This window comes from Pezoporus occidentalis, unplaced genomic scaffold (assembly GCF_034315485.1).
Source record: "Pezoporus occidentalis ecotype Australia unplaced genomic scaffold, CSIRO_AGI_Poc_V1 ctg93, whole genome shotgun sequence".
Taxonomy (NCBI): domain Eukaryota; kingdom Metazoa; phylum Chordata; class Aves; order Psittaciformes; family Psittacidae; genus Pezoporus; species Pezoporus occidentalis.
Genome location: NW_026916294.1, coordinates 4744382 through 4757054, shown reverse-complemented (window position 1 = coordinate 4757054; position 12673 = coordinate 4744382). Strand labels below are relative to the sequence as shown.

The 12673-nt window shown below is 47.5% G+C and overlaps 1 protein-coding gene across 1 annotated transcript in view; it reads right to left on the bottom strand.

The window, feature by feature from the left end:
* The window catches only part of GALNT14 (polypeptide N-acetylgalactosaminyltransferase 14), a 96648-nt gene that overhangs the window by 40842 nt on the left and 43133 nt on the right, over positions 1–12673 (bottom strand). The window contains exon 3 of the mRNA XM_062606053.1: positions 1559–1657. Within this exon, the coding sequence (XP_062462037.1) occupies positions 1559–1657 (99 nt within the window). The remainder of the gene's footprint in view (positions 1–1558; positions 1658–12673) is intronic.

Sequence of the window (12673 nt, the reverse complement as noted above, 5' to 3'; positions counted from 1 at the left end):
GGGCCAACTAATGAAGTCAACCAAGAAGAGGAACAAGGAAGCAAGTCTTTTTATAGCTGGAAATCACACACTTCAGAGGACGATATCCTCTAGGAAGAAGAAAATATTCTAACTAACTTTGATTTTATTTTTAACTTTGCCATCATTTTAGTGAACAACTGTTTAATGAAGCCAGATATGGGGGATCCAGGTATAAGAGCCATATCACAGGTCTAACATTTCTCATGTAACACTTGTAATGCCAGGACAGTCAAGTGCTAAGTTATGGAGAAATGAGATTAAAGTCCAACTCTGCACGTTACATGTTATAAGCATCCTGTATCTCAGGGGCAGAGTACTTGGCTTTGCCTTGCGACCTCCGTTACAATGGTAAACCTATGCAAGGCATTGTAAAGATAAAAGAGAAGGTCCAGGACAAAGGAGGTGGTACACAGCACTAAGCATCAGTGCTATGCACACCCAAAATCCATGCACCTAGAGAGAGAAAGTGGTGATAGATTATTAAGCGTGAAGTGAAGGAGATGGGACTGGGCATGAAATCATAAAGTAAAGCAGGAATTCAATTTCAGGACTGTCAAAGTCACTTGTGGCACTGGGTGCATCCACCTGAGCAAGGATGCTGTTTTCAAGGAAGAGCCCGGTGAGAACCTGATGATGAATAGGGCACAGCTGAGACCTCCCCACTCCCTTCAGCCAGCAACACCAGTGCTACCACTACCAGCAATGGCAAATGGTCCCCGAGGCTGCCAGGGCTTAGCCAACAAGGCTTGCAGCCGAGCACAAACCTTCCCTATGTGAGCATGAGACACGTCTCCAAAACACTTACTGAGAGCACAGAGTAGAAAGCACCCAAGCTCGCTGCAGAAGAACCCACCAGCAGAGACCTGTAGACAGACCCTCAAATGTGTAGTGGACGCTTCACAATATCTTCCTACAAGAGAACTTGATTCAAGGCACACATGGAGATTAAACACTGATTTCAAAAACCTGTGGTGAAAATTGCGTCTTTAGTCTATCCACTACAGCAAAACACAGCCAAGAACAAAGCAACAGATGAAGGAATGGCCACATGCCCAGAGCACTCCACCGTGTATCCAGAGGAGTACACAAAATGTCCTTGAATACCTAGCCTGCGTGTGCACCATTAGGGCTTCTCAATTAACAAGTCTTTCTGGCACTCGATGGGTCACTGGAGAAGCTCAAACAGCACTACCAGAGCAGACATCTGTGGAATAATAGCTGTCCCTAGAGGACTGGGAACAAATACAGCTGAGCACTGACACCCAGCTGATGTAAAACCTCTTATTCCAGGCTCTGTCTAATCTTCTGCTGCTCCCTCAAGAGTGTCCCATGCTAGTTCCTGCAAAGGGAACACAACTACTTACTTTCCTGAGCATCCCAATGTAAAACCTACATCTCAGAGACCAGCTTTCACGTAATCATCTGAGACCGTAGCTAGTAGGTCTGATCCCATTGCTGCTGGGAGTGCAGATGCATTCTCCCTTTACTGACAAAAGCCCACTTCACCCTTCTTTAAGAGGAGACTGGGAGCTCTTACCTCCGAATCGTCCTTAGCAGGGTTGACCTGGCCTCATTGTGGAAGGTGATGATGACACTGGTGGATGGGAGGTCCTGGCGGTAGTGCAATGTCGTACACCTGGAGGGACAAAGAGGAAAAGGATGCATGAATCCTTTCCGAAGGAGTCCAAAACCTGCCAGGTAAATCACTGAGGCTTGAAGCAGCAAAGAGCTTAGCTGTCATTAACAGGAAGGGAAGAGAAAGGAGGCAGTCAGCTTGCAGCCCTTTAATGTTGCTTCCCAGCTAGCATACCTTCCTGGTGCCACCAGCCACCCCACCAAGAGGCAGTGGGAAGATAAAGGTCCTCCTTTTTCATATTAGCAAGGGCAATGCCACCTTAAGCAGATACTCCCCACTGACATTAGCAGGATGGGATCAGAAATGGGCCCTTCATGGCAAAAGTCAGGCATGGGTGGTGTGCTTGCAAAAGGCCAGCTGCCTTGGTGGGTTTGTGAGCTTCCTGGGGCTTTAGGTGTCATCCCAGAGGTACTGGTTTAGCGTGATGAGGCTTTGCTTCTTAAACTGAGGCAGGGGCCTAAGCACCCACCCAGCTGGTGCCACCAGCAGAGCTGAGAGCATCATTGCAGCTCCAGCTCCAAGTCACCTCACTCTTGCCTCCCGAGGCAGCAACTTCCACCAGCCGGCTGCAAGGTGAGTCAAGTCCTGCTCCTAGATTGATTGTTTCCTTATTCATTCTGTCTTAATAGCACAACCTGACAACAGGGAAAATTGGCATTTAACACTTTCCAAGCCAGCCTGCAGAAGGTGAGAAACCACAGCTGCAGCCACAGCCCCTGCTGCCTCCTTCCCAAGAGGAAACATAGACTTTAGTAATTACTTTGACCTTTAGATGATAAAATTTGTGGTTTTTAAAGATCAAAGCCAGCATAATCCTACCTCAGGAAATCCAGATACACCTCTTACAACTGTCCTGCTCTTTCCAGGTCCCTCTGAGTCCGTGCGATAGCCTTAAGATGACAGACCAGTGGCAGGAGGGCACCAGCCTGAGGAGCTCTCCATCCTAGCCATCATATCCCTTCCCATCCACATTCCACTTGCCTACTCTCATGTCACTGCCCAGGTGCTACCACTACCACCCTCAAGTGAAGCAGTGAAGAGGACTGAGAAACCCATCTTTCAACAAACTATCGCTTTTCTCCCCCGGAGCTCTGGACCACAGTATCTTCAAGGTGAAGTGATAATAGACAGAAAGGTTAAGCTGGGGATGGAGAGGAGAAAGCAAGTAAGAGTAGCCAGATGTTGCTGGTTTATGACAGCAGCAAGGCACATTGCACCTCAGAAATAACAAAATGCTTGAGGTATTCTTTTTAACAAGAATTTTTCACCTTTTCATTTTGAAATTGCATTTATGATTATTCACAAAGTGAACTTAATGAAAAGAAAGTGTGCAACAGGTGAAATGATTCCAAAGGTAAGAAAAAAATGACATCTGAGGTGGGACAAAATATTTGCAAGCTGAATCAGTTGCTGCTTTTCCTCACTGTTTCACTCAAAACCTTACCCAAATCCTGTCTCAACTTGACAAAGCAGATGTCTCACTACTACCTTGTACTTTCAGCATAGTTACCAACCCTAGAAATTCATTGCTGAACCAATTCTAATTCTAGGTGCATCCACAAAGGACACCAAAGTTGCACAGCTACTCCATATGCAGGAGGAAATTCAGTAACATTGCCCTGTGCGTCAACACCCTCATTCATCAAAGTTGCATCAGGGATGCTGTAAGTAGAGGGTTTCAGAATAGCTAAGCAGCACCAGGTCATGCCCTGAGCTGCTCATCTGGGTCACTGTGCTCCCTTACATCATCTAATAACCAACTTCAACTGAGCTTTCCCAGCACAATATGATGAGAAAGAAGCTGCTGCTGCTCTGTGCCTTTTTTTGCCACGCTCAGCCTCAGATCTCGCTTGCTTTGTGGAGCTGCAGGGACAGACTACAACAATTGCTCTCCCTGAGCTATTTATACACCATTATCTCCTAACTGTTCGCAGATGCGCATCCTTCCACCCACTTCCAGTGCAACATCAGCAGGGGTGTCTGTGGAGCAAACAAGGGAAGTTATTTCTGGAAAAGAATGAAAGAGGGTGGAAAACACAAAGCTATCAATACTTCACTTATGCTATTACAATAGTTAAGGAGCCAATAATTAAGGCTGCAGTGGATGTGTGCTGTATCACCCACCAGAAGGAGTGCTGGGGATACCGCTTGCTGGTTGCCATGAAGGCTCCTCATGTGCTTTTGGAAGTCTAGGTTTCTGTGCACCAGCTCAGCCTACCCAGGCGATGTCCATGTGGGAAACACTGAGATGTCATGTATAAGCACCTCCAGAGCTGGGTCACTGGCTCTGCAACTCATTCATTTCTGTAGCATCCCAAAGGTGGGATCCATGACTGCACTGCTGCTACAGAGCAGGCAGGGACACGGCTGCCCCCACAAGCCTTATTCACCTCTGCAGCTAGCACTGCACCAGAAGTGGGACTCACCTCTCCTAAAACCAGCCCAAAATGGGTTAGGCTGAGCTGCTGCATCTGCCAGGGCTCCTCCAGGGTCCCTATGTGGCCCTGGCTCTGCCCTTGACAAGGATTTTATCCCTGGGCCCATCTTTCAGGAGCTATCCCAAAGTTTCCTACAGTTGGTCCCCGAGTTTTTTTTTTTCCTTCCTCTCTCAGTGTAACTGCAGCTAAACATCCTGCCTCCCCAGAAGGCAGATTTCAGCTTAAGTTGTTGACTACAAGTGTTTTTTTGGCACTTGCTTGGGTAATAAAACCCACAGCTTGGAAAAGCATTAAATCCAGCATGTCCAGAATTATTTTGTGTGACAATTACATCTGGGGTAATTTCAATTTAATACCTCACTGCAAGTGAAAATTGCAGCATGCAGCCCTAAAATTGCTGTAATAATGAAAATAAACCCGCTAAGAGCTGCCTGTGCTACCTCAGGCTGTCACTGGATAAACATTTTGTGCTGGTTATGGGATTTCATAGGTCACCCAATTGCCAACAAGAAAGAGAACAAAAACAACACCCACAACGTTTTCAGGAAACCAATGAAATCATGGGTTGTTTGTTTTGTTTTTAGATTGTTCAAAAAACCCCAAAAGTTAAAAAAAGGAATAACTGCACATTTGCAGTGCGTTGAAATTCACTGGCTAAAGTCATTTCAAGTTTCATGCTTGGAAAGCTTGCAGCAAGACAGGGGAGCAAGCTTAACACAGCGAGTGCTAGCAGGACCGCTGCTCTGCTGGCTCACAGCATCCAGGGAAGGCAAAAGAAGACAGAAGCTTGGCTGGCCGGCCCTGAAGCTCCAGAGGGAGCATCCAGCCAAAGAGACAATTGTTCTGTCCTAGTGCAAACCCAGAAGTCAAACTTCTCTCCGATGGGAAGTTTCACTTTTCTGTTTTAAGGTTATTCTCCATTCAAATTTGAAATCGTTTCAGAATCAGGGAAGTGTGAAAGGGGCATTTTGGATGCAGACACCTGCAGAATCACCCTTGGAAAGTCCCATCCTGAACTGGCCACTTGCTGTACTCCCTCCAGGGTGGAAGGCGCAGCACATCTCATCTCCTTGTTCCCAATAATCCTGACCTCAGGGATAAATTACTGCACACCCATTTGTTGGGACAAGGAGCAGATGGCCAGAGCCCTTCACCCATCATAGGAATCACAAAGCCCTCCCACAAAGTCCCAACCTTTGAACATTCCAGTGGCCTCCGAAGTCTGTCACTCTTATTTCTTGGGTTGCTTCCGCCTTTGTGTTCCTGTTCAGCAAGGGGTAGCCCACCCCGGGTGGCCTCTGCACACAGCCATCCCTGCATCCCTATAGGTCCTCCTCATGGGGCAATGCACACCCATTCCTAGGGGATTTCAACCCATTTTACATTTAAAATGGCAGATTTAACTCCTAGTGCCCCTCACCAAAGCAAAGAAACACTGCTACGCAGCACAATGGCAATGACTAACAGTGTGAACAGAGATGGACCCTGCTCCTCAGCACCTCCTGGTCCACCCCGGGCTCGTACAGACAGTTTTCTCCTTGACACCATCACATGCCCACAGAGCTGCACCATGTCTCCTGACACCCACCTCTCACACTCACCCTCCCCTGTGCCCCATTAGCTTCCTCCAAGAGATGATTACCCTCATCCCGCTCCTCCTGCCAGGCTTCTGCTCATTCCTTTTCTCTGCTTCAACAGCCACCACTTGCCAGCAGCTCTGCTTTGAATTTTTAACATTCTCCATGAAGCCCAAACTCTCCCTCAACACAGCTCACCACTTCCAACCCGCTCTCTGCACTTTTAGTTTGAACAGCCAGCCTCATCAGACAGAGATACAGCATCTTTAAGCTCCCTCCTGGCTCTTCCCTTCTCTGTGGAAATAAGTGTGAGAGCAGTCTTGTCACCACACATCTAAACCAAGAGTGTTTGGGTTGGTCTGCAAGCTGTGGGCTCAGAGGGCTCTCCCTTTCACATCAGCTCAGAAGACAGGGACCTGCCATCAAGTTCAAACTTAAACAGGAGAGATTTAGGTTATGTATAAGGGAAAAGTTCTTTCCTGTGAGAGTGCTGAAGAGCTGGCACAGGGTGCCCAGAGAAGCTGTGGCTGCCCCATCCCTGGCAGTGTTCAAGGCCAGGTTGGACAGGGCTTGAAGCACCCTGCTCTAGTGGAAGGTGTCCCTGCCTGTGGCAGGGAGTTGGAACTGGATGAGCTTTAAGGTCCTTTCCAACTCAAACCAGTCTGGGATTCTGTAAGAGCTCCAACTGCATTGCACCAGCAGGTAGCAATCATGCCTGGGCTCTGCATGCCTGCAGATGCAGTATACACCTTGGTCATACATCTCAGGATAACCTCTCAGGGTGACATAGCTCCCAGCCAGTGGGAAACCACTGTGCCTAAATGCTGTCTTTGAGCTGAAGCAAAATTACAGGTGACTTCCACGAAAATGCTCTAAAAATAGGGCCCCTGGGCATGTTGCAATTCAGAGCTGTAGAGCAATGTATGTGCCAGCTTGTATGGAAACTAATGCGTTCATGGAGCTTACTGCTGGACAGCACCTGACCTCTGGGTTACAGTCTGGCATTTATCCTAGCATTTTGCAGTTATCCATGCATTAAGCCCAATGACTTCTGTCTGACTGCAGAGTACCTTTCATAAAGTCATTACTTCATGCCCTCCAGGGATGGAAAACCTCAGGAGCACTGCTCATGTTACAGTCAATGCATCAGTCTCGTACAACAGTGTAAATGGGATACGACAGTTCAGTATTTGTGTGACTAGAGCACAGAGAGGGGTCAGTGGTCTTCTTCATGACATTCATCTCCCATTACAACCCTCAGCTCTTCTCAGCCAAGTTCTTCCTCAAGCCATCCCTCCTGCATGTTACCTCATGTCACTCAGCCCTCAGACACCTTCAAAGTCCTACTTTGCCTTCCCAAGCTTCCTAGTGGCCACCATCTCCTCCTCCTTCTTTGGGAATGCTTTGCCCCACCTCAGTCAGGATGAGGCTGCAAAACAGAGGGCTGACCATGGTCTGCCTTGCTGAACATCTCCAGTACCACTATGCACCACATGCACTGGCTGGCACCCAGGGCCATGCCAGGGGACAGATGTTAGCAGCAAATAGGCTGCTTGCACATCCTGCACTTGGGGCTGGGACAAAAACCTACTGAGAAAGCTCTGGGTTTTCCTCCATAACATCAAGAGCTTCAATGCTGACCACTCCACCAGGACACATCACAATCTGAATGTGAATGTCATAGCTCAGAGCACATACGTGACCTTTATAGCATGACAGCAAGAGCGGTGGCTGTAGAGATTGCCACCAGCTATAGGCCCTCTTGAGTCTATCCTGGTCCTGCAGTTCCACCTCAGCTGGCTGTGACCACAGGCAGGTGGGTGCTACCAAAACACCAAAAGGCCTAGAGCAAACTGAAGCTGAAAAACCAGCTGGAAGGTGGAGGGCTCCGGAAAGCAGCTATAACAAAAGGAAGTAAGAAGGGATGAAGAGTCAGATGTCAGCAGGCGATGCCACGTGATTTCAGGGGATGCCAGCTCAGGTTTGCCTTGCCAAAAGTGAAAAACTACCCTTGAGAAAGGTCAATAGGATTTCTCTGTGCTGGTCTGGCGTGTGCCTTGGGTTTGTGTTCCCAAAAAGGGACTGGAAAACCCTGAGGGTGGCATGCAATAGCCACAGCGCCTGCTGGGGCCGGGAGAATGGCGGCCATCAAAAAAGGAATCCCCTGTTGAGCAGATGATCTGGGGGTGTGCAAGGGCTTAAGCAAGGGTGAGGAGACACATCTGTAACAAATACTCAGTGGTGGTTAACATCAGAGGTAACAAGGAATTATTTAGCAGGCTTTAACTAGACGTAATTGTATAAAACTGTAAGGAATACCATCAGGAAAACACTGCCAGGGCACTGAACCATTTCTGGCTGTAGAGCAGGCTCCAAGAGGAACCTGTCCAAGTCCCCACCTCTCTCCTCCCCAGCACATGCTACCACAAAGATACCCGAAAACAGGCGAAAAAGAAAAGCCCTTCCAAGGGTAGAAGATGCAGCTGCTAATGAAAGAAGTCTTCTCAGCCTTCCATCGTCAATGTGCCACCATAAATGTGACGGTCACAGCTAGTGCTTGCCTGAAAGCTTCTGGAAATTGAAACAGTGCTATATTTGGCTAGTGCACAATTAGTATTTCCTCTAACTCACTGCTTCTTTCGGTCTCTTTCTTTCTTTTCCCTGCAAGATAGATATCTAAAAAATTAATCAAACAGCTAAATTCAAAGAAAGGGGGAAAAGCAAGACAGCAAAAATAACCCGAAGTGCTGCTGCCTGCGAACCTCGAAACTGACATGATGATGCATTTATAATTCATTAAAGATTCGCTGGAGTTTTGTCTTTGAAAAAGGGGAGGGGAGGAAAAAAATGAACCTACTAAAAAGGAAGGAGAGAATAGCACGGCTGCATTTAAAAACAAGTTAAGCCAGATTGTGTGTCTTGATTTTCAAAGCAGCTCATGAATAATTCAGTCTTCTAGGGCTCTCAACACAGACTCAGGGTCTGTCTTGCTTCTTGACTCCCCCCCCTCCCCTTACTTCTTCAGAACTGAGGCAAAAAGAAAAGAGCCAAGAAGAGTAAAAAAATAAAGAGACAACAAAAAAATAATAATAATAAAAAAAGAACTTTCCCTGGTTTCAGTAGAATTTTAAAATGTGGCCAGATTTCTGATGCCAGTTTCACTGCAACCAGAGCTGGCAGCAAAGGTTTTCACGTGGTGAAAGTCAAAGCAAAATCTGGCACCTTGCACCGTCCTGGAAAGCCATCAATCCTTTATTAAAGGTCTTCAGAAACCAGGACAACCTAAAACTATATCTCAGGGGGTCAGAACCACGGATGTAAAGATTCAGTAGGGAGGATGCTTTCTGACCAGAGCTTCCTTTCACCATGTGGCAAATCAAAGCAGATAAAGTCCCCATCCCACAACACCTCCTTAGTCATAACTGGAGAAGCACAAACTCAACCCCACGCTGTGATAGCTCAAAAACACTAAAGCATGTAGGGATCTGCAGCTCTTACAGCAAAAATCCACCCAAATGGCCCCGAAATATTTTCTGTGATCACCCTCCTTTTGCTACAGTTGGTGGAATAGGATTTTAAGGTGCTGAGTAGTTGAAAAAAAAACCAAGAATTTGATATAAAAAACAGTGGCATGGCCTTAATTATCAATAGTAGTGAGCCTTGGAGAATTAGTTCCATCACTTGCTAATGCTTGACTTTGAATTCAGCCTACACAAACATACTGGGTCGATAGAAATACTGAGACACACAAAAGTTAAACAAACAACTTCATTCTATCAGAATTACTTGGGGCAAGTTATCAAAGTAATCAATGGCACGTAATAGCTATGAGACAAGTGGTCAATACATTACAGTGGTCAAAGGCAGAGGATGGCTCTAGCAGAGAGTGATCAATGGAATGCCGAAGCACTTGGTGATGAAGTGATGTCCATCATGAATCATCAGCAGGCCCCACCATGGTTGAGGTGGGCAAGGCACTGCTCCTTATGAAGGACACTGAGACAAGCAAGGCTTTCTCTTCCCTGTAAAAAGCCCAGGATCTTCCCTGTGCATTACGGGGAAGGAGGCATATGGATTTTAAAGAGAAGACCCCATGCTTCCATGGATTGACCAGTGTTTGCCCACCTCAAGGGCCACAGCTGGGACTGTGGTCAATCCTCGTCTATCAGAGACCCCCATCCCTCCCTCCAACAGGAAGAAGCTCTCTCCTCAGCTCAGTGACTGCCATGGCCTTCCCACATCCTCCCACCAGTGGTTCCTGCAGCCGCTGACGCACGGTGCAGCATCACTTCCACTCCAGCACATCGTTTGTTCCAGAGGAGACCAATGTGCACTTTTCATCTGATACTCAAAATCACTTGCTTTTAAATACAGCCTGTCATCTCTAGGACTACAAGCAGCAAAAACATTTGAGATCTAAAGGTTTTTTTTTTTCTTTCCAGGATGAGAATAACGGATCCCTTTGGCCTTCATTTTTTTTTGTATTTCGACTTTTAGATTCACTGAAAGCTTTGCTTTCAGTTTATCCTGAAGTTGTCATCTCCTGGCTTTTTCTTTTTCTTAAATAATCAAAGAACCAAAACACAGCCATTCATACAGCTCTGCTGAGCCCTGTTTGCCTGCACAGACCCCACATGCAGGGTCCAGAGACATGGCACTGACAACAGGGATGCAATCCAGGGTGTTTCCATCTTCAGCCTTTCAAACAAGAGCAGTGGTGCTGGTACCCAGCCATAGCTCACCTTGAGATGCAGTGGTTTGTCCTCAGGACACAGAAACTGGCAGGTCATTGTCTGGTATTAAATTCCAAGCCCTCCCTCCTCCCCATTGCCCATCATGACAGGGACACGCAAAAAGATCACCGTGCCACAGACAGATATCTGGGAAACCAGCTTTTATCTCCGGGTGAATGTGTCGCAAAAGTGGAGCTAATTAACTGGGGCTCTGGTTTTGGAAAAGGTTAATATTTTATCACATGTCTTCTGTCTTGAGGAATAATTAGGCCTGGCAGCACTAGCTCTGCTCTTTCCCAAGGGACTGAGCAAGAGCCTGGAGGCTGGAGAGAGACATGTGGTACTGATGGAGAGACAGCATCTCAACTCTGGGCTAGCAGTACATCTAACCAGCAGTTACTTCTCAACACTGACCTTCTGTAGAATATTAACGGAAGCAAAGCCCTGCTCCAAAGCCTGTGCCTGTTCTGCTTGTCCTATTCTATGTCCACGAGTACAGGGGATGCTTTAAACCAAGGCGCTGTGATTCAGCCAAGAGCTTCACAGCTCTGGCACCAGAGCACTACTCCAAGTCCCTGCTTCTCCCCAGGCACTGCTGCCAGTGCCAGCTCTGAGGTGTTCTGTTCCCTTGATGCACCACTGCCCTAGCCTACACAAGAGGGAAATCCCAAGGGCTCTCCTAACTCTTCCATCCCAACCACAAACCTGTTCTCATGAGGGTAACCAACTACTGAAGCGAATTCCCATAGGGACTGCACAGAAGAAGTCCCCAGTGCCTGCACAGCAGTTCTCGTCTTGGAGTACAACGCACAACACTCCACAAGGCTACCAACGATAAGGCTGGAATGCACATGGAGGAATTGGAAAAGGGCAAGGAAAGGGTCATTTAAGATTGACCCAAAACTATTTTGTGCATGCATTTTTCTTGGAGAAATGCAATATACAGTTAGATGGGGAAATTCCAAAATGAAATCAAAACTGTCTCATGGTGAAACAAAACAGAAATAACTTAGTGAAGGAAACCTAACATGGGGCGGGGGAAGAAGGGGTGGGTGTGGAAGCATTTTTAGCTTTTTTTTCTCTCTGAAACAGCAATTTTTGGCAAGCAAAACGTTAGTCCAAACAAAACAAAGGTGTTCTCCAAGGAAGGGACAGGTGGGATGGAAGCCGTGTCTGCTCCTGACTCAGCTCAGCTCCTAGGACTCTTCCTGGGAGGATGCCTGTGCCATGCAAATGATGTCCCTACCCACTAGGAAGAGGCACTGTGGAGCTGGGACAAGGAACAACTTGGAGAAATAAATCACAGCAGCAGGACATTTAATATTATACCATGTTGTTTGCTGGAACAGTCCAGAGTCACCAGGAGCCAGGCTCCAAGACACCAAGATCCAATGAGCTCCTCAGGTCCCCACAGTGCCAATCCTCTTTGCTCTGCAGACACCTTTAAGCCAAGAGCACAGCTCAGGAATGGTTTCTGCTCACTGTGCAGACAGGTGCCATAAGTCACACTCCTCATACAGCTCTTTCAGATACAACTACCTTTGCCCTTCAGGAAAGAAATGAGTAATACAGCCACTCAACTGACACATCCTCCTGCATTCAAAACACCCGCCTGTACATTTCCATCAGCTTCTCATGTGGTCTAGCTCCCTCCTCAACTGCTTCCCAAGAGCTGCCTTCACCCTCCTCAATCAAGACAAGCAGGACAGGGGAGGATAGCATTGAAAACCCACTGCTGCAGAGCAAGCGCTGTCACATTTGCCATTCCCTACAGCATCCACACAACCTGCCCTGCTCCTGAAGAAACACCCTCCTCCCCCTGCCCCAGCATCACTTCTCAGTACCACTTTCAATGAAACCCCCTCACACTGCTTTTTCTCTACACAGCCACTCCAGATACAAAACTGCAGGGACTCACAGCACTTCGGATCCTGTCCCCTCGGTGACCATGAGCATCCAGAACCTGTGACTCCAGGGCAACCCAGGATCAGCTGAGTAAAAAGCAGAGCAGAGCCACTCTGCTGACAGGGTAAGGAAGACATAGGACCTCCAAAACCAACAGTGTGGGAGTCCTTTGACCTTGATGCAGTTACCCTGGTGGTAACAATCACCCTCTGTCTCCATAAAGGAGGCGATGTTGACTGACTGGACCCACCGCCACCAGCTCCAGGGAGTGATTAAGCAGGGCTACGAGGGCAGAGCAGCATCACAGGCTGTCTCAGACATCAGAGCAAAATCCAGGGTTGGGCTGGGATCTCGGCACTTGGA